The sequence below is a fragment of the Lithobates pipiens genome, unplaced genomic scaffold, assembly GCF_037356315.1.
Source record: "Lithobates pipiens isolate NorthernLeopardFrog02 unplaced genomic scaffold, aLitPip1_a1.2 Scaffold_22, whole genome shotgun sequence".
Taxonomy (NCBI): domain Eukaryota; kingdom Metazoa; phylum Chordata; class Amphibia; order Anura; family Ranidae; genus Lithobates; species Lithobates pipiens.
This window is the reverse complement of record NW_027507784.1, coordinates 99,235,029-99,257,815: the sequence shown is the minus strand read 5'-3', so window position 1 is coordinate 99,257,815 and position 22,787 is coordinate 99,235,029. Positions and strand designations below refer to the sequence as shown.

The 22,787-nt window shown below is 43.4% G+C and overlaps 1 protein-coding gene across 5 annotated transcripts in view; it reads left to right on the top strand.

The window, feature by feature from the left end:
* TLK1 (tousled like kinase 1) overlaps positions 1-22,787 on the top strand; it is a 378,243-nt gene that overhangs the window by 296,368 nt on the left and 59,088 nt on the right. For all 5 annotated transcript variants that reach the window (XM_077447985.1, XM_077447984.1, XM_077447982.1 and 2 more), the window contains 3 exons: positions 8,585-8,656; positions 13,698-13,773; positions 16,415-16,461. In XM_077447985.1, the coding sequence (XP_077304111.1) occupies positions 8,585-8,656; positions 13,698-13,773; positions 16,415-16,461 (195 nt within the window). The remainder of the gene's footprint in view (positions 1-8,584; positions 8,657-13,697; positions 13,774-16,414; positions 16,462-22,787) is intronic.

Genomic DNA, 22,787 nt, shown 5'->3' with positions numbered 1-22,787 from the left:
GATCCAATCTACTGTATCTCAAAATGTTAATGCTGGTTCCGATAATGTCGAACACACAGTGCATCGCAACATGTTGTATATGGGATGGCGTAGCTGCAAACTGGTCAAGGTGCCCGCACTGACAATGGGCACCTGAGTATCAGAACTGGACCACAGAGCAATGAAAGAAGGTAGCCTAGTGGGATGGATCGCATTTACTTTTACAACATGTGGATGGCTAAGTGTGTGTGCATCTCTTACCTGGGGAAGAAATGGCACCAGGATGCACTATGGGAAGAAGGCAAGCTGGCAGAGGCAGTGCCAGATGCCACAGCATACCTTCAGAGGTCTAGCGGTGTCTCAACAGGTCAGGGCTGTTTTGGCGACAAAAGAGAAACGTACTCAATCATTTCATCAATATTGCTGATCGGCGTAGATTTCCTCTACACAAAGCATGGAGCTTGGTAATGGTGCCCTAGGTACAGTGCACCATAATTGTACAGGTCATACATAGGGAAGAGGTGGAGAGATTAATATTGAGGTCACATGCAGTGGGAGGATGGAGACAAAGGAGTTGTACAGGAGGGTCCCAGAAAACACATTTATTAACTCCAACGCATAACCCCCCCCCCCCCCCCCCCCAGCACCAACCTTGAATCTGCTGCTGCCTACCTGAAAGAATTCTATGAATGGGATTCTCAAATATTCCTTTCCTCCTTTGTGAGAGGAAGGGGATGGCACACATATGTTAACAATAACAGTACTCCATATATTTGTGATTGCCCATCGGAGTTTACTAGGCACATATTTGAATGCCTATGATCTGTGCTGTCTAATGGCAATAAGATCATGGCCATTGGGGGGGAATTTATCAAAACTGGAGCACACCAGAATCTGGAGGAGCTGTGTATGGCAGCCAATTGGCTTCTGTCTTGTTCTGTTAAAGCAATATTAAAGCCTTTTTATTTTTTTTATTTTAAATAAACATGTTGTACTTCCCTGATCTGTGCAGTGGTTTTGCACCGAGCAGCCTGGATCCTCCTCTTTTCGGGTCCCATGCTGAAGCTCCTGCCCCCTCCCTTCTTCCGGGTGCACCCAAGCAGCCACGCTCCTGGGCTGCGGCTCGGCCCCGTCCCCTCCATCTTCTGATTTGACTCACTGGCTGTGATTGATCAGGTGTGCAAATCCCTGGAGAGGCAAGGCTCTCGTGGACTTAGCTGGATCAAGAAGGGGCTCAGGTAAGTATTAGGGGGGCTGCTGCACACAGAATGGTTTTTAACCTCATGCATAAAGGTGCAAAAACTTGTGCCTTTACAACCACTTCAAAGTATAATTTAAAGGATATTTTTTGGGGGGGGGGGGGGGAGGTTGGAACACCTGTCAGTATTTTATTGCTGCCTGTCCTGGTGACAGTTTTCACTAAAAGTGAAAGAATCTTGTCACCAGAGCAGGAATAGAGGGGAAATCTTCTATTGGGGACACTAATTTATGTGACAACCAGGGATTTCTTCACTTTGGGGGAATTCCTCTCACTTCCTGTTTTGGCAGTGGCGCAAGAAGTAAAGGGAAATCTCCCAAACTGGACACACAGGGCTAAAAAACACTCTGAAAGGGTTAATTCTCCCCTACTTTTTCCACAATGGAGAAAAAAAAAAAGTTTTGCAAATTCTACATTAAGATTTGAAATCGAAAGTTGGTTCTGATAAACGTCCCCTATTGTTTGCACGCCGCGCATACTCAATGTAATCTTAGTGCTACTTAAAAACGGCACTCCAGAACACTACAGCCACCGCTCTGCCATTGAAGGATGTAGGGCTGCAGTAAGGGGTTAAATTTGACATCTGCCTTTTTTAAATTCTGCTGCCCCCATAGACTGAACTTCTCACTACTGAGATCTGCATTTGGTGTGATAAACACTTTTATGTTCTGATAGCCTGGTGATGTGTGGCATAGTTGTGGAGCTCGTGATTGCCGATCTGTGTATACTAAATCAGTTAGAGTAGTGTAGAGGGCACCGACTGGTCACTTCCATTTGTCAGGCAATGGCGTACAAGCACTCTTCCTGGGCCTTTGTTACTGTCTCCCAGTAATTTATATCCGATGACAGGGAAAGTTACAAGTGCTTCGCTCAAGTCTGTAGCTCCTGGCACACGTTTCCTGAGCAGTTTAAGGTTGTGTCATTCATTAACCCTTTCTTGTCAAGCTGGCAGTAATGCATTATTTTATTTTTTTTCCTGTCAATACTGTGGCTTGCACTCTGCAGTGCTATAGCAGACACCCAGAGCTACAAGATGGTGGAACTGGCTTTGTTATCTGAATGAGAATCAAGCCTGCTGGAAGATGCATTGAGTCCTCCTCCCTGAATTGTAAACACGGACTGTTGCCAGGTTTTAGGTGTCGCTGGAAGTTTCATGTTGTAATGCACACAGACCAGAAGTGATTGTTTGGCTAATTCCTGTGAAGATGGCATGGAAAAGGCACGTATCATTACACTCGGAGAGTGCCTGTGGTTTCCTAGTGAGTCTGTAGTGGATTGCACCAAGGCTTCTTAAAGGGAGCGTGCACATCTTATTTTTATGTAATTTAGTGTTTTTTGTTTTGTTATAACGTTTTTGTGTTTTTTTAAACCATTTATGCGCAGCTATCAATCTAGAATCATGCTTCCCTTTTTCTTTTTCTTTTTTAACTTGTCAGTTATTTTTACAATCTGTTACAGGGACCATTCCATTGCATTAGGTGCATGTGAACCCTGCATTTTACAATTATACAAGGAATTGTTGGAGGCATATAGCTTTAATACTACATATGGTTTACTTTTAGCTTCATTTTTTTATGTTGCATCACTGATTCTGCCCCTGCAAGCCAGAATGAAGCTGGCCATACACTGTTTGTTCATTTTTTTTATTTTTTTTTCATCATCCAATGGGCTGAATGTAAAAAAAATAAGATTCCTCCATACAAATGAGGTGGATGGAAGAATAAAGCCCCAGCCCCACAACCCCAACCTTCTTCCCACAGGGACATCTTTAGTCTTGGCTGTAGATGGTGAGGGCAGCTGTTTTTCCATCACAGCAAAGGGGTGTTGTCTGCACCTCATTGGCTTCCATCACTGAAATGATCATGCATGCTGTGCAGTGGCTCTGCTTCCTGTAGGTTGTATAGGAATGTGACCATGTTTTAGCACACGGCATAAAAAATTTGCTTTGGACTCTGCTCACCTCACCGCTTGTCTCCAACACCATGCGCGGGGGCTGGCTGGGAGGGGTTGGCCACTGTGTGCACAGATTGACTTGCATGGAGTCGGGGAGGTTGGGGGGGTGTTTGAGGTAGCCTTTTCACAGAGCTACTCTACTGGGGGAGGGGAGAGAGAGTGTATGGTAGGGAGGAAGGGGAAAACGTTGGCCCTTCTGTGGGTAAGCAGCAGAGCTGGATTTTTTGGGGGGGATATTGGAACTGAGCTGGCTGTTTGGCTCCCGGAGGTGCATGTCCAGGTCGGTGGGGGTTGCTCGCGCCTGGTGTCAGCAGTTGGTGGGCTGACGAGGGCCTGGGTACAGGGACACAGTTTCTGGCATTTGTCGAGCCCTGGTGTACCGTGTACTGAAATCAATGTTTTCATATGTGGCTTACATTTGTATATGTGGGGATAGGATGGGGGTTATGTTATTGGGTGTAACTTAACTTTTATTTTTTTCATCACATTGATTTTTTGGTGACAGGTTCCCTTTAATGAAATATCCAGGGTTTAAATGACCCTGCATGTCTTCTCTGTGCTCCACTGGATGTAATGCAGTATGCACTGCCTTACTTTCTTTCCCGGCCTCGATGGCCAGGGACACTGGCGAAGGGGATCTGGAAGCGATGTCGTACGTTGCTTTCAGGTCATGAACAAGATGGAGAGGAGAGCGGACGTGCGTCTCCAGCTTTGCCACTACCCGGCGGCATCTGCTTTGTCTGTCACGGGCTCACAGATGGGCAAGAGGAGCTCGGGATACATAGTGGAAAGGCGTGCACGCAGGGAGGGGCACACACTACTGGGGTGTGTATAAGCTTCCACCGGACAAGCAAGTCTGGTGCATGTCCCGGGCATCGAGTGATCTAAATTGTGTATTCCTGCAGCGAATGGGCTAACAAAAGCTCAGGGTGCAATTTGTAGTGTGACCTGGTGCCTGGGATTTGTCGAACCTTGTTTTAGCATTTACTAGTATGTTAGTATTTTTACTTGCTTACCAGAGTTGCTAGTGCCACAATCTGTTATGCAGATAGTCTGTTTTACCAGTGCACAGCATGTTCTATTCAACCCTATGATAGCTGCCTCTAGACTTCAGATGGTGGCCGGGCATGTAGAAGAAGGTCAAGTGCTAACATGCCGGCTTTTGTTGGGGGAGGGAAAGAGTTGTGATGAGCTGAGAAGGCTTATCCAGGCCAACTGATTTTTATTTTTGCTTGGACAGGTCATATCAGTAAGGGCTGTGAATGACCCACATAAATAAGTTTCCGGCTCCGATCATACAGTGCCTTGAAAAAGTATTCATACCCCTTGAAATTTTCCACATTTTGTCATGTTACAACCAAAATCATACATGTATTTTATGTGATAGACCAACGCGAAGTGGAGGGAAAATGGTAAATGTTGTTCAAATTTTTTTTTTTTTTACTAATAAATATCTGAAAAGTACGGCATGCATTTGTATTCAGCCCCCTTTACTCTAATAACTGTAACTAAAATCTAGTGGAACCAATTGCCTTCAGAAGTCAACTAATTAGTAAATAGAGTCCATCTGTGTGTAATTTAATCTCAGTATAAATACAACTGTTCTGTGAAGCCTTCATAGGATTGTTGGAGTACCTTAGTGAACAAACAGCTTCATGAAGGCCAAGGAACACATCAGACAGGTCAGGGATAAAGTTATGGAAAAGTTTAAAGCAGGGTTAGGTTATAAAAAAAATATCCCAAGCTTTGATTATCTCAGGGAGCACTGTTCAATCATCATCTGAAATGGAAAGAGTATGGCACAACTGCAAACCTACCAAGACATGGCCGTCCAACTAAACTGACAGGCTGGGCAAGGAGAGCATTAATCGGAGAAGCAGCCACGAGGCCCATGGTGACTTTATTAGTTGTGCACTCCACAAATCTGTTCTTTCTGGAAGAGTGGCAAGAAGAAAGCCATAAGAAGTCCTGTTTGCAGTTTGCGAGAAGCCATGTGGGGGACAAAGCAAACGTGGAAGAAGGTGCGGTGGTCAGATGAGACCAAAATTTAACTTTTTGGCCTAAAGTTAACGCTAACACTGCACATCACTTTGAACACACCATCGCCACCGTGAAACATGGTGGTGGCAGCAGCATGTTGTAGGGATGCTTGCTTTTTTTTTTTCAGGGACAGGGAAGCTGGTCAGTGTTGATGGGAAGATGGATGGAGTCAAATACAGGGCAATCTTAGAAGAAAACCTGTTAGTCTGCAAAAGACTTGAAAAACTGGGGCAGATGTTCATCTTCCAGCAGGACAGTGACTGTAAACATACAGCTAGAACTACAATGAAATGGTTTAGATCAAAGCATATTCATGTGTTAGAATGGCCCAGTCAAAGTACAAACCTGAATCTGTGGCGAGATTTGAAAATGACTGTTCAAAGACGCTCTCCATCCAATTTGAGACATCCCCAAAAAGACTTGCAGTTGCAGTGAAAGGTGGTTCTACACAGTATTGACTTAGGGGCGCTGAATTCAAATGTACGCCGCACTTTTCACATATTTATTTGATAACCATTTATCTTCCACTTGACAATTATGTGCCACTTTGTGTTGGTCTATCACATAAAATCCCAATAAAATACATTTACGTTTTCGGTTGTAACACAAAATTTCAAGGGGGACCGGCCCCTTACTCGGATCAGTGATCACCCGAGTCTCGTGATCACAGCGCATGCCCTGCAGGGGGGGCGCGGGGATCACACAAAGGGGAGGACGTCCTATGACGGCCTCCCAAAAATTCAGGTGCGCTCTGTGGCCTTCATTCGGCTATAGCGTGGACCTCAAGTGGTTAACAAAATACTGTATTCTGCATGATTAAAGTTGAAAGCCAGCCTTCCATTCAGTCTTGCACAGTTGTGAAAGTGGCTGGGAGGAGGTAGTTTTTTTTTTTTTTTCTTTCCAGGGCATTGGTTATAGCCTGCAATGCTGATTGAGCGACTGAAATGCAGCACACGGGTTGAATAGAATTCAATCGGTAGAGCAACTTCTGTTTAACCACAGTGCCCATGGATGGATCAAAATTTGGCCAGTTGCTGCTGAACTGGCCAAATTTTGATCCATGTATGGCCAACTGAAATTGCTTACTCTGATTTTCACTGCATACTGTGAGCCACAATGTGCATTAGAAGCTGCAACAGGTCAGATGGAGCCCGCCTCATTTTCTGGCCTGAGGATGCCCAGCATAATCTAGCTCTCTCACTGCCCGCCCCTGGGTGAAGAGTGAACACCTTTGAATGTGAAAGTTTAAAGAAGTGCACTGATCACATTATTGGATTGGGACTTCTTCACTATTATAGGTTATTTCATCAGTGTTTTGTGTATATATGAATATTTGTTGCACATTTATTATATGCACTGATATATTGGTTCTTGTATCATACTGTGACACACTACTTTGATTTGTTTTTTACTTATGTATTGATCTCAGTTGGGAATTGCTTGTTTATAATAGGATAGTGCACAGATTTTTGTTATAGGAGCTGAGAAATAACCTTTGATATGTGTGTTTTAAAAGGCTGTAGAGAAAAGAGGGTTGCAGATAAACAGGTACACCTTTTTTAGGAGGATTTTTTTTCATCACCTATTTGCAACTTCAGTGAGTATACTGAGTGACAGTGTTAATTTCGTCGATTAAAACATTTTAGCTGACTAAAACTTTTTAGTCTACTAAATTAATACTATTTTAATCAACTAAAATATGACTAAAACAATTGAGATGACTAAAATATGACTAAAACTAAAAGCCATTTTAGTCAAAAGACTGTGACTACAACTAAATTGCAATTACTGAAATGTATTGGAGATTTTAGTCGACTGAAATGTATTGGAGATTTTAGTCGACTGAAATGTATTGGAGATTTTAGTCGACTGAAATGTACTGGAGCTTTTAGTCGACTGAAATGTACTGGAGCTTTTAGTCGACTGAAATGTACTGGAGCTTTTAGTCGACTGAAATGTACTGGAGCTTTTAGTCGACTGAAATGTACTGGAGCTTTTAGTCGACTGAAATGTACTGGAGCTTTTAGTCGACTGAAATGTACTGGAGCTTTTAGTCGACTGAAATGTACTGGAGCTTTTAGTCGACTGAAATGTACTGGAGCTTTTAGTCGACTGAAATGTACTGGAGATTTTAGTCGACTGAAATGTACTGGAGATTTTAGTCGACTGAAATGTACTGGAGATTTTAGTCGACTAAAATGGGATTAAAATTAATACTGCTGTGTGTAAGGGTTTACTAACACTTTAACCTTACAGTGCGGGGCAGCCTCACTGCAAGAGAGGATTTTTACTTTCCAGAGTTCAGATTTAAGTTACTGACCTGCATAAAGTATGCAGACAAGGATTTATGATTTTCCTTTCATTTTACTTGCTGCATGCTTGTTTTGGATCTGCAATTCAAAGTAATAAACTGGTTATAAAGGATAAAGTTTTTTTTACCTTCATACATTCTATGCGTGAAGGTTAAAAACCCTCAGCGTGCAGCTTCCCCCCCCCCCCCCAATACTTACCTGAGCTTGATCCCGATCCAGTGATGTGCACAAGAGCAGAAGCTCTCCCGGGTCTCTGGCTCCTTGTTGGCTCCCACTGCAGTCAATCGCAGCCAGTGTGGAGGCAGCGGGGAGAGTCTGACACACAGAGGCAGCTCGGTAGCAGGCATGCATGAGTACCACCACATAATGCAGCTATAGGGGCACTCAGGAGGGGTGAAGGGACAAGGGGCAGCAGCGGGGAACCTATGAAAGGGCGGATTGGGGTTTCTCTTTGCAAAACCAATACAAAGAGCGGGTAAGTATGGCATGTTTAGTTAAAAAAAAAAAAAAAAAAAAGCTGAATCTTTTGGCCTAGTACACACAAATTTGCCCCATGTGCATTGCAGCTGGTCCGACAGAAGCCGGCTGTTCGTCTGACTTCTGTCGAAGGCTCATGACTGAAAAAGGTCTGCCAACCAGACCGTCTCCCCGTCGGAGTACAATAGCACAGCAGGGGAGGTCGATGTACTAACATCGGATTGTTAGTACAAACGCTCTGACCTGAGCTGTCAAATTTTTTTTTTTTTTTTCGTTCAGCTATGCTGGGTTGAATTAAAAAGAATTAGCGGCGTGTCAGGGGCTGAAAGCCAGAGCCAATCAGACAGCTCGCTTTTAGTCAGCGATAGCCGTGCTTGAGTTTATTTCTGTACAGGTTTCCTTTAGTGTAGAAGTGTGAATGAAGCATTTTCTTTTCCAGGTTTTTTGCTCTATAATAAAAGGTTGATGATATTGCGTGTATGACGAAAAAGCCTCTTCGCTCTGTTTTGCAGTTTTGTACCTTGTTCATGTTGGTTATTTTCTCCTACCTGTGTTTGTTTTACAGGCCTCAACAAACAATGAAAGCTCTAACCACAGCTTTGGAAGCCTGGGTTCTTTAAGTGACAAAGAGTCAGAGGTATGTTTACAGCGTTTGTAGATCCTGATGGCGTCTGCTTTCCGTATCTGACAAATATTTATTATTTCCATTTTAAACTTCTTGCAGTGTATTAAGAGACAAAATACCTGTCGGTTCATGTAACAGATGTTTTTATAGTATTTCTAGATTCTAATCGCACTACACAATTGTCTGTAATAGCTGCTGTTGATGCATCGCGTTACAGAACAAGCAGGCAGGTTAAAGAGCCGCTATGTCTCATAGACACTAGGAGGTTCATTTGCTAAAACGGGAGAGTGCAAAATCTGGTGCAGCTGTCCATGGTAGCCAATCAGCTTCTAACTTCAGCTTGTTCAATTAGGCTTTGACAATAGAATCTGGAAGCTGATTGGTTTCTATGCAGTACTGCACACTCTCCAGTAGAGCTGCACCATTGATTGTTAAAAAAAAGATATTGTGTTCGCAATTCAACCCCCCTCACGAACTTAATACAGCATTTCCCCGATTCATGTTAACCTCTTGCCGACCAGCCACCGTCATTATACTGCGGCAGGTTGACACGGCTGCGCAAACAGCCGTAGGTGTACGTCGGCCACTCTAAGAGTTATAGGGGGCACGTGCCTCGATGCCAGAGCTGATTCGCGCGGCCGGCGGCTTCGATGTTCGCTGGTGACTTGCTATCGCTCCTCAGAGAGCCTGTTTACATTGGCAGATCCCTGTTCTGTCAGGGAAGAGAAGAGAGATCGTCTGTTCCAAGTGATCAAGAACATTGATCTCTCTCTATTCCCTGTTAGTCCACTCCCCCCACAGTTAGAAACACCTCTAGGGAACACTTAACCCCTTGATCGCCCCCTAGTGTTAACCCCTTCCTTGCCAGTGACATTTACACAGTAATCAGTGGCTATTTATAGCTCTGATCGCTGTATAAATGTCAATGGTCCCAAAAAAGTATCCGATCTGTCCACCGCAATAGCTATCGCCTCCATTACTAGTAAAAAAATAAAAATAAAATGTATAATAAAAATGGCATAAATATATCCCCTATTTTGTAGACGCTATAACTTTTGCGCAAATGAATCAATATATGCCTATTGCAAAAAACACTGAGGTGATCAAATGCCACCAAAATAAAGTTCAATTTGAGGGGAAGCAAAAGGACATAAATTTTGTTTGTGTACAGCGTCGCATGACCATGCAATTGTCCGTTAAAGCAACAAAGTGCCGTAGCTCAAAAAATGGCCTGGTCAGGAAACGGGTAAATCCTTTCCGGGGCTGAAGTGGTTAAACAAGTGCAGAGCTGTCAAAAGGAAAAAAAATAAACTCAGCCGGTGTTCTGGCATATAGTGTCCGTCCAACGGTTAGTGTCCACCCTGTACTGCGCAGGCGCGGCGCTTGCGCAGTACGGAGCAGAAAGAGATTTAGAAAATCTCCGAAGGTCAACGGCGCCTGCGGCATGAGAGGAGGTGTTGGCCCCACCATCCAAGTGGACATAGGGCTGCAAATATTAGAGGGCCCCTCGTGGGCTCGCTTCGCTCACCACGCTTCGGGCACGGCCTCGCTGCGCTTGGCTCTTTTTATTCCAACTCTATGTCCACTTGGATGGTGGGGCTAGAACCTGGACTCACGGCGCAGGCGCCGTTCATCTTCAGCTATTTTCGGAATCTGTGTGTACTGCGCATGTGCAGTACACAGCGGACACTATCCGATGGGTGACACAATGTGATGGGACACCAGCCAACCATGAATCTCTCAGTTTCTTTGGATCAAAGGGATGAATTTCCGTCTGTAAATGAGGTCAGTTTAACCACTTAAAGACTAAACCTTTTTTTGACACTTGCAAGTTAAAATCAGTATTGTTTCTCTAGCAAATTACTTAGAACCCCCAAACATATATATTTTTTAGCAGAGGCCCTACGGAATAAAATGGAGATCGTTGCAATATTTTATGTCGCACTGTATTTGTGCAGCGGTTTTTCAAAAGCAATTTTTTAGGAAAAAATATACTTCAATTAATGAAAAAAAAACCTAAACAATCAAGTTATCCCAATTTTTTCTGTATTATGTGAAAGATGATGTTAAGCTGCAAGAATAGTGATTTTTATTCTAAGCAAAACAAATGTGATTCTCATTTTATCCAGAATCATTCAGCTCTACTGTCCAGTTTTCAGTAAATCTTCCCCCCACCCCCCATGTCGTTTATCACTTTGCAGGTATCAATATAAATAGAGATGAACCCTTTCTCTGTCAGAGCCATTTTTGCGTGTTTAGCTTTTTTATTTTATTTTGGCACACATGCTTAAAAAAATAATTTTTAGCCCTGAAGATTTCATAAAACCTCCCAAACCTCATATATTTAACCCGCGTTTAGCCACGTTTCGTTTATAGGTGTTTTTGGCTCTTTTAAAAAAAACTTTATTTAACTATATTTTTTTTATATTAGAAACGCTTCTAAACACAAACGCAGCATGTAAAGGTGGCAAAACTGACATTTTAAATGTGGGTTACTATCTGTCACATTAAGTCGTTCAGGAGAGGTTGTAAAAACGCCGCGTGTACATGAAGCCTTACATGTAATCCTGGTGGCGGTAACTACTGGGAATGTGTTTAAACCCTCCGCTGTTCGCTCCATACCACGTATAGATTTGGCAGCAAAAGGGTTAAAGGACAGTGTAAACAAAAGTATTTAAAAGGACCTTTCCATTTCATGGATGGGATTTTCAGCATTGCAGCGGATTAACAAAATGAAGGATACTTATTATGCAGGTGGCATAGGGAGCGGGGTATGTTTTCTAGTGCACAGCTGGCATCCTGTCCAGCCATTCTGTAATAGCAAACTTTCTTCGCTGACTTTATAACCATAAGTCAGCCAGGAAATAGCTGCTTTACCCTTAAACTTTAGGTAATTTCCTTAGAGAACTTCACGATCAAATAGAATTTGAATAAAGCCAATATTGCACACTGTCTATGTGATGCTTAGAGGAGTACCGCACTATATTTGCCTGGAATGCTCGCCAATTTCTTATAAAGCTTTCACAAATTAACAAAGTTTTAAATACTATTTGAGAATGCACCTCTTTAGATAAACCTATTACAGTATATTTCCTTCTTATCTGTTACCTTGGTGACTTCACATTTACTTCCACTGTGAACACTACTCCAGGTGCACATTCATATCCTCCATTCCATTTATTTGTTGGTGATTCTTTACATAACCTTTGTTTTCCTGCTCACCTCTGAGGTTTTTGATACAAAGTGGAATTAAACCCCAAACCAAAAATGTAATATATTGCAGCTTACCAATCAGATGTGGTGGCTGCATCGTTTTTTTTTTCTTTTCTTAGATTTTTTTTTTTCCCCTCTGTTTTCCCCTGGTCATAGCCAGTAACACACCTCCTGTATTACCATGCGCCCACTCTGGATAAGGGGGCACAGTAGCATAGTCCGTCTGGGTGGAGGGTACTGTTAAATGTATTTGCAGATTTAGATAAACCAACAAATTGAAGCCAAACTCCAGCACACACTTTGTAATCCGTTACAGCAAACTTTTCTTCCTTTTTGGGATAAAGGTTTTGCATGAATAAATGCTGATCATTTTAATCACGACCTGCCAGTGTTAAAGCGGGAGTTCCCATGTTTTTTTTTTTTTTTTTTAAAGTCAGTAGCTACAAATACTGCAGCTGCTGACTTTTAAAATATGGACACTCGCCTATCCAGCGAGCCGCGATGTCAGCACCAGAAGCCGATCTATCGCTCGGCTCTCGGGTGCTGCCGCCGCCATCTTCGGTAAGGGAATCGGGAAGCAGACAGCAGGGAAGGGACAGGAAGTGGCAAAAATACCCGCAGATTCTGCAGCTATCTATGCCCGGAAGTGGGTGCAAATACCTGTATTATACAGGCATCCGCACCCCCCCCCCCCCCCGAAAAGGTGCCAATTGTGGCCCTGGAGGCAGGGTTCTGATGAGCGGAAGTTCCATTTTAGGGTGGAGCTCCGCTTTAAGTGGATTGTCTCTTCCATGTAAACTTATACATACTGCTGGAGAACTTGTGCTTTCGAAAAACAAAAACTCCAAATACAATATCCCCAAAGCGCACATTCCTGATGAATTATTCTGGATGTCAGTGGACGCTGCAGTGACCACCGGCTGGAAACCGTAGACATTCAAAGCAGAAAGTATGTCATAGCACACCAAAGATCTCCAGAATGGGTCCAAAGCTTTATTCCGCAATCGCATCAATGTTACCGAAGCAATGATTCGTGCCTCACAGGAAGGACCCTGTCATCAGGTCAGTCACATGTCTGAATAAAGCTTTGAACCCGTTCTGGAGATCTTTGGTGTGCTGGTGCATACTTTCTGCTAAGAAAAACAAATCGCTGGCTGGATCACTGGAGGAAAATAGAAGAAACATTACATCTAAGATTTGGTAAGCTGCAATTTAAAAAAGGTTTACTTTTAGGTTTAATTCTGCACTCTGATTTTGACCAGCTGCTGAATTCACATATGGCTAAGCTTTCCAATTCATAACTTATTGCGATTTTGTGTTTTTCTGTTACCTGCAAGCTCTAACAGGGCTGGCCTGTATGATCTTTGTTTCCGGTTTTGTTTTGGACTTTTTGCGGAGAAAAGCAATTTTTTGTTTTAAAATTGTATGGTGAGCCCAGGAGATGTTAAAGTGGTAGTAAACTGCACCTTTATTTTTGCACTTTTTTTTTTTTTTAAACCCTGCAAGACAATGGTGCGCTGGCACAGCTCACAGGGCTTCCATCTTCCCCTGGTCTTCCTTCTGCGTTTGGGTACTCCGACCGACTGGCCGTGATGTGATAACGTCATGGACCAGGGCACTGGCATGGGACATCCAGGTTCAAAATACGATTTCCCAAAAACGTTCTATATAAGGCTATAAGGATCACCAAAACAGACATAATTTAACACATTCTTATTGTGATGTACATGATTAATTTTGTTTTAAATATCCTTGCAACAGTTATTTTTTTTTCCTTTACTGGAAAGCTCAATTTTATTGTCTCTTATCAGAAATGTATCTCTTTTCTCCTGTCCTCCAGACTCCAGAAAAGAAACAGCCAGACTCTTCACGGGGGAGGAAGAGGAAAGCAGAGAATCAGAGTGAAAGCAGTCAAGGTAATAAACTATTTTAACTTTTATGCAACAGATTTAAATGTGGGTACAAATTTCTCAGTTGGACTGGCGCCCCGCCTGCATATGGTATTCCATATTTCCTCTCTGCAGTCAAAAGTGATCCACTAATTTACACTGGATCCAGTAGGACCTGTGCCAAAAGTGTAATTTCTGACCGGAATTTCCAAGTCACCAGTTTGTCAGATAGACACTATCTGCTTTTAAAATAGATCTCCTTCCAATTTATTTAACAATGCTCTACTCATTATTTAATGCAGCATCTTGCAGTGCATCTGCTTCTGACATGTAGTTGACATTCTGTCTAATCATCCTATACATGCTGGCATTTCCGACCTTTTGATTCTCTGGTCAGCAAAAAGAAAATATAGTGGCTGTAATCTTTATTTTATCACAAGCTGCAGGAGAATGTGTATACTTTATATAAAATAATATATATATAATCTCTCTCTATCTATATCTATATATTATAGAGAGAGATAGATTTAAAGCAGTCCTACGCTGCATCTGAGCACCACAAATCAAAAACACTATTTTAATTTTGTTTTTTAATATTCATAGAAAACTCACTAACCTATCCATGTCTCCATGCTTTATTTTTACTGAGAAATCACTTTGAAAACCACGCCCCACCCCTAGCATTTCTGCCCATGGCCTACTTAAAGAGGAAGTAAACCCTGCAAAGGTAAAGCATAATGGACTATTATGCATCGCATAGTAGTCCATTATGTGTCACTTACCTGACACAGGAGCCAGCAAAGTCACCGCTGTCCCCTGTATTTCCGAGCGTCCATCTTCTTGGTGGGTCTCCATGGGTCTCGCTGCTCCGGCGCTGTGATTCGCCAGAGCAGCGATGACGTCACTCCCCGCATGCGCATATCGCCGCGATCTGCGGCTTACACAGTGCGCCTGCGTGCCGCTGTCTATGGCACATGCGCCGTAGACAGCGGTGGTTGTCTTTAGGTAAATATCTCCTAAACCGTATAGGTTTAGGAGATATTTCTTGGATCTACAGGTAAGCCTTAATCTAGGTTTACCTGTAGGTCAAAGTGGTTTGTAAGGGTTTACAACCACTTTAAGTAAGGATGATTCATGCAGCATATACTTCCTGGAATCCATCTGCCCTTAGCTCTGACATGCAGTAAGGAGGGAGTGCTTGGCTGAGAGAGCCCCTCCTTCCCTCCTGAAGACTCCTGGGATGGATGACATAATTTGCCTAGGCATGGAAACCAGGAAGTAACTAAAGAAATTTACTAATACTAGCAGCATAAGGATTAAAAATAGTCAATGTTGACTGAGAGAGTGAAGTTCCACTTTAAGGATGCTAGTGTGCGTTTCCCTGCATGGATTGTTTACTTGCCAGCATGTTTTCATCTTGATTGCTAACCTATTATATAGTGTTTTGTCCCCAAAGCACACTTATGATATTGTAATGTAAAACAAAAAGTACTTGCATATTGATAGTGGGCATTTGTTAGTGGGCTATCCACCTGTCTGGTATGTTGCTCCAGGCCCGCCAAAGATCAGTTGCATTGAAAGATGAGAAGGGGAATCGCTCACGTTTGTCCCATATACAAACATTGTGGGATTTAGGGGTCTGCCACCAATAAGGGAGCTGTGGGGGTGCTAAAAGTAATGTAATCCAAACAATGTCCCTGAATATGCACTTACCCCACATTTCAGTTCTAAATAAAAAAGGATCTCGGATCACTTTGGAGAAAAACGTATAAAATGCATTGGTGTATGCAATATATGTAGACATGTTTGTGTACATTATAATGCAAAAATTCTGCTATTTATAGGAAAATATACTGGGAAACGATTGTCTCTTGTGAGTATGTTAATCTAATGTGAACAGTCTCGGATTCTAGTAGTCCGAGTGCTAGTGTTTTAATAATCCTTTTTCCCCTCAGGTAGATGCTGACCTATACTCAGTAGTGTATGTTTTAGCACCTATAGTAGGAGTTCTAGGGCTGCTCTTTTGTCCAATTTTTCATCCATTGCACATTATCTCAGGGAGAACAATTGCAGTATTCCTATTCATAGACCCCAACCCCTAAAGATGTAATTTGTCAATGCCAGTAGTAATCAAAAGTAGGATTAGTTTATAGACCACAAGGTGGGCAGGTGGATGGTGTTACCTGTGTCCTTTTCATAATTAGGTAATCAATGGCAGGTCACCTACTTCTCTCAGTACAGTTTTTATTGTGTCTAGCTGGCCTTCGTAAAAGTTCAAATTTGGGTTTTGTCCTCCTATACTGGGATAGTTCCTAACCATAGTTGTGCTAACATGCCTCCTAGAATACTACTGCTGTCTGCCCGCCAATTTATAAAGAGAGACCATGAGCACTCAAATTTGAGAGCTGTCATTGCTGACTTGATTTTAAAAATGTAGGCTTCAGGGCTCTCATCTAATGTCATTGCCTAGTAAGTCACTGACCTATAGGCCAGAAAAGCCTTAGAAATCGAAGTTCCTGTCATGCTAGAATACCACCAGCTTGCTTCCAAAATGAAAAAAATTCTGTTTTCAGTTAAATATTTTCAGTTTCCAGTTTTTACTACATTTTAGACTAGTTCATTATTTTTAGGAATTTTATTATTCACTTTGTTCCTTTTTTCTTTCTAGGAAAGAACATTGGAGGCAGAGGACACAAGATTAGTGACTACTTTGATGTAAGTTTGAATGATGGGATAAGATCTCCTCTCTCCTCTTACTTGCTTCTAAAGCTGGCTATACATTGACTGAGCCCTGCGCACTCCCGGAACAGTTTCTGGCGGCTAATGGAAAGCTCCCAATCGCTGCTTGCTATCAGGAGCTTTCTGATCATGTGACCATAAGCCCCGTCCCGCCTCCAGGTATTCTAAACCCCTTAAAGGGCTGTCAGGCACCAGCTCCAAGGGATTAAAGAATGAACGCTCCATGACTGGTAAACTTATCCTTTTAATTTTATTGACTTCCCTTGCCACAGAGCATTGGTAGAGCAGGTGTTGCATTTGGGTATAAAGTGAAACTCCATCTAATTTAGATCTTCTTCTCTTCTTTTTGCTTTTGTATAGAGTTGGGAAGAGTTAGAAACTAGGGAATTATTTTATTGTAAACCTCCAAAGATGCATTTGTGTGCCTTCCTTTCACTCCCCTTCTGCTCTGTTCTGCGACCAGGTGCCCTGGTTGGTGCAAGTCTCTAGCTTATCAGTGGCAATATTGATTAGTTCAACACTCTTGCAGCGCATGTGGAAGTTGAAGGTATCATTCTAAACAGTAGGTGACTATAGGGAGGGAAACCTCCCCTTTCAGCATTTGAAATGTCTTGGGTCTAATGGGAGTCATGACTTGATGTATACCATGAGCAGTTTTGACCAGAGCTCCACTTTAAATACTCCATCATTTTTCTTGCCAGAGATGGTTGTAATTGTAAAATTGAATGATATGTGGAAGATTTTTTATTTTTTGAGGTTTGATTCAAACTTGTTTTGACAGGAAGGAACTTGGCATATTCCTAATCTCTCATTAGAGTTCTTGGCAGGTATAAGATAATTTAAGAGTGTGCCTATGATGACAGCAAGGAAGGCTGTAATTTGCCGTTTTTCATTCCACCGCTACCTTATTATTAATTTACTATACAGGCTAAAATGTGATCATTCTGTGCTTTATCTGTAATAGCACATTTTCCATGGTACCATTTGCAATAACACTGGTGCATTCCAGTGTAGAGGAAGAACTCGTAATGTATAGAAATGGATGCAGAAGAAAACTAGAGTACTTTTATTGTTCAGGTGGAATACCTGTGTGTAAACAACTGACCTGCTTGTCTGTCTCAGTACATTGCTCTAGTATTTCCTGTTTAATTGAATCTTGATATTGGAGATCTTGAATCTTGGACTCTGGTGGGTCCCGACTATTATGATTGCAGGAGGTGGTTTACTATATGCTTTTATGGATGCACAGTAATGCATGTGTCTTTCCATTCTGGAAAATTTGTATTAATGGATAGGCAAAACATTATTTGAATGGTCAGTGCACCTAGAATTATTATCCGTTATTGGGAGATGCTAGAAAATGAAATCAACTGCCAATTTTGGTTATTTCTAAAGGACTCTGTTGGTGAGATCTGTGTAATTATTTACAGCGTATTCATAAAATTTTCTGACCCCGTTTACTTTTTTTTACATTTTATGTTGCAGCCTGATACTACAGTTGTTTAAATAAATTTTTCTTTATCGTACATCACGGGACACAGAGCCACAGTAATTACTGTATGGGTTATATAGGCACCTTTTAGGGGATGGACACTGCCACACCCTAAACAGGAAGTTTAGCTCTCTATATAACCCCCCCACTGGGAGTACTTTGTTTTTTCGCCAGTGTCTTAGGTGTTGGTCACTAGTAAGGATGAGCTCAGTGTTCGCATGGTCCACGTGCAGAGCCCGCCAGGAAGTCGGCCCAGCACGCCAATCACAGGCAGTGAGACATTGCCCTGATACGCGGCTGCAGAGATTGGGAAATATCTCACTGCCTGTGATTAGCATAGCACTGCGCTGACTTCCTTGCAGGCTCTGCACGTGGACCATGCAAACACGCCTTAGCTCATCCCTAGTCACAAGTAAAGATGTGCTGTGCTGGGCTCCGCTGGTGGCAAATCATGCAACCGGATCCATTCAAAGTGTCTTTTCAGGCCAATTTGAATGGTACCCAGGCCTCATGGTGTAAGAAACAAGGTTTTACCTATAATGCTTCTCTTTATAGAGCTGAACCCCTGGTATCCAGTGTTTGTTTTTTTCAGGCATATTTTCCTGGCAGGGTGCTTTAGAGGTCCAGGAGTGTGGAACCTCCAATTAAAAAGGGGCTCCCAGTTCCTGAAGTAACGGAGCCCACTGTGTGTGGTGAAGATTGGGTCTGTCTGGTTTACCACAGAACCCTGCAGCTGGATAAAGTAAGGGAGATTCCTAAGGAATTTTTCTAATTCTTGTGGGTTTTCTCCTTTAAGTAAATGTTGTCATACCTAAAGTCACCACTGGGGGCTGTCAAGAGCACGTACCTGATTCCATGCTTGTCAGTCTCGCCGTGTTACAAGCTGCACGCTTCCTCCAGCCCAAGCCCCCAGGTAAGATGTGGGCAGTGGGGTTTTCTCTTTGGAATGTCCCCCCACCTGGACAGCTTCATTCCAGGAGACAGAAAGAGCATGGGTTAGTCGGCGGTATGTCGCGCCGCTGCCGCCGCCATTACAGCGGTTCTCTGTCCAGCAGCTCTCCTCTACCCCAGCACACCCCCCCCCCCCCCCACATGCCCCACTCTCGCGGGGAAAACAGTCTCTTTTGAAAAAGATTAGGGGGGCGACGTGGTGGGGGATCAGAAGGGGGCGTGGCTTAGCGCCACGTCGACGTAATGCAGAGTCCACAACACGGGCTGTGTAAAGCTATAAAGTGCACTTTTTTCAGGTGCATATAGCTGAAGGAGGGACACAGAGCAGACGGGCTGCATGTGAGTGTTGGTGACACAGGCATTCCCAGGGTATGTTTACTTAAGCATCAGACTGAGCCTTGATAGCAGCGGCAGTTACTGGACTATTTTCTCAGCAGTGGGTGCATTTTCTGGTTTTACGTCTACATTTGTGCTTGGCACTATGGACAGAAGGGGAGGTACAAACACCAAAAAGCAGGGGCTCAAAGGGGTCTCCCTCAGGCTCTGAGAACCCCCCCCCCCTCTGCAATACCATCCCCCCCTGAAAGACCTAGGGAGGCTGGTCAGAGCGAGCCATCGGGTTGTCAGGTGTGGCAATTGCTTCCAGCATCTCAGCCCTGTATATATTACTGAGGAGGTTTTCTACTCAGCCATGATTGGATTGGAGTAAAGATTAGCGGCTTTAATCGCATCTTCACAGAGTGGATGAAAACTCATTAGGTCCCCTTCTACCACCCAGGACCCTCAAACAGAGAAACAGTGGGAGAGGGAAGATGATTCTCTCTCAGGGGACCGTGAAGAGACTGATGACTCCTCTTCCGAGGAATCAAGTGAGGAAGGACTTTCTTCAGCTTTACAGGCTGAGAAATTGCTGGCACAATCTTTCTGAGATGGTCCGTTCCACATTTAAATGACCCTTAACTGAGTCGGTTGAAAGGCACACTTATTGTTTGGGTTCACTAAAGCCTCCACAAGCTTTGCGTGCCTTTCCTGTCCATTTATTGCTGGAAAAGCTTATTTTTTTGAGAGACCACTTGAAACAGGTGCTAAAGGTTTTTCTCTGAAAAGTAGGCCCAGGATTTAGCCGAGCTGCCAGGGGCTTTGTGTTTTGCAATTGACGCAATCAGAAATTCTATTCTGCAGACCCCTCGCCTTATGCTTGGGTTGGTGCATATGCGTAGAATCTTAGGGTTGAAAAATTGGTCAGTCAAAGCGCTGTGCAAAAAGCTCCTGGCTGGCTTTCCTTTCCGCAGTGAAAGGCTGTTTGGAAATGATTTGGACAAATATATCCAAAAGATATCAAGTGGGAAAAGTACCCTTTTCCAGTTAAGAAAAGGAGTAAACGTCCCTCATTCTTTCTCCAGTGCAAGGGGCATCGGCCTCCAGGCAATCTGGACGGCCTCCACCATCAGGTTCAAGAGGTAAACCTCATAGTCAACCCCAGGGACAAAAGAAGTCCTGGGGGAGGAAACCTACAAGAAAGTCTCTTTATGAAGGGGCATCCCCACTCGCTCGAGTGGGGAGGAGACTTCTGCAGTTCTCAAGGGTCTGGCAGGAGGATTTTCAAGACAGATGGGTGGTCTCCACAATGGCTCTAGGTTAAAAACTAGATTTCAGAGAATTCCCATTTCCTTGGGTCAAATGTTCCCAAAGATCCAGAGAAAAAGAGGTCTCTCCTTCAAGTGTTAGACTGGATTTTGTTGCAGAAAGTGATCGTGGAGGTCTCCATGGAAGAGCAGGGGTTGGTGTTTTATTTAAACCTTTTCACAGTGCCAAAACCAAATGGAGATGTCAGACCCATTCTAGATCTCAGGGGTTTAAATCGGTTCCTGAAAATTAAATTTTTTCCGCATGGAATTGAACCGATCAGTAGTCTTCATCCTACATGGAGAACTTCTGGCATCAATCGACATCAAGGATGCATACCTGCATGTACCTATTTTCCCCACTGATCAGAAATATCTGCGTTTCGAAGTATAAAATCTTCATTTTCAGTTTGTATCTCTGCACCTCGAGTGTTTACAAAGGACCTGGCCCCTCCTCTGGCCAGATTAAGGGCCCAAGGTATAATGATTATAGCTTACCTAGACCTGCTCTTGATAGACCGGTCGGTAGCCTGCTTAGACCAAAGCATGGTCACCAAAGTCAACTACCTGGAATACCTAGGTTGGGTCCTCAACCTAGAGAAATCTTCTTTAAAGCCAGTACGAAGACTAGAGTACTTGGGTCTGGTTATAGATACAACCCAGAAGAGGGTGTTTTTACCCCAGTCAAAGATCAGCGCCATAAAGGAGCTGGTTCAGGTGGTCCGAGCGAAGAGGGGTCCTTCTATTTGCATGAGGTGTTGGGAAAGATGATGGCTTCATTCGAAGCTGTTCCCTATGCTCAGTTTCATTCGAGACTGCTGCAAAACAGTATCCTGTCTGCCTGGAACAAGAAGGTCCAGGCACTAGATTTTTCAATGCGTTAGTCACCAATAATGCGCCAGAGCCTCAGTTGGTGGTTGATACCTGAGAATCTGCGCAAGGGGAAATCCTTCTTACCAGTTACTTGGAAGGTGGTAACAACAGATGCCTGCCTTTCAGGTTGGGGAGCAGTCCTGGAGGAGACTACTGTCCAAGGGAAATGGTCCAGAACCGAAAGGACCTGGCCCATCAACATTCTAGAGATTCGTGCAGCGTACCTAGCCCTAAAGGCCTGAACATTCAGGTTGCAGAATTGTCCTGTCAGGTTCCAATCCAACAATGCCACAGCAGTGGCTTGTATCAGTTGCCAAAGGGGCACCAGAAGTCATGCAGCACAGGGATAGATAAACCATATCCTAACCTGGGCAGAAAAGCATGTACCGTGCATATCGCAAATCTTCATTCCAGGAGTTGAGAACTGGCAGGTGGACTACTTAAACCGCCAGCTTTTGTTCCCGGGGGAATGGTCCCTTCACCCCAACATCTTCCTGGCTATATGCCAAAGATGGGGGATCCCGGACGTAGATCTGTTTATGTCCCAGTTCAACAACAAAGTCGACAACTTTGTGTCAATAACAAGGGATCCACTCGCATTCGGAACAGATGCGTTGGTGACCCCATGGGATCAGTTCTCACTGATTTTATGCATTCCATTCCTATTCTGCTGCTACCACAATGGCTTTGCAGTATCAAGCAGGAAAAGAAGTTGGTGGTTCTTGTGGCCCCAGCATGGTCCAGAAGATCTTGGTATGCAGAAATAGTAGAGATGGTGGTAGGGGCCCCATGGCTTTTTGGCTATTGAAACCCACATTCTGAAAGATCATGGGCTTTCAGGTTCAGTGATATCTACCTTGATTTATGCAAGGAAGCCAGCTTCCAGAGTCATTTATTATAGAGTCTGAATGGCATATAATTCCTGGTGTGAATCCAGGGGTTGGCATCCCAGAAAGTATCTCAGGGGTAGAATCCTTGCCTTTCTACAAATGGAGCTGAAGCTGGCCTGGAATACTATTAAAGGCCAGGTCTCGACCTTATCTGTGTTTTTTCAATGACCAATTGCTTTGCATTCTTTGGTCTGTAGCTTCATACAGGGGCTAACGCAGCTTAATTCACCATTTAGGTCACCCCTGAACCCTTGGGACTTGAATTTAGTTCTGTCGGCATTACAGAAACAGCCTTTTGAGCCGATAACATATTTCCTTGGTCCTTTTGACAAGGAAGCTAGTTTTTCTTGTAGCCATATCTTTGGCAAGAAGGGTATCAGAATTGGCCTCTCTTTCTTGTAAAGAGCCATATTTAATTATTCATAAGGATAGAGTAGTATTGCGTCCTCATCCTAGCTTTCTGCCAAAGGT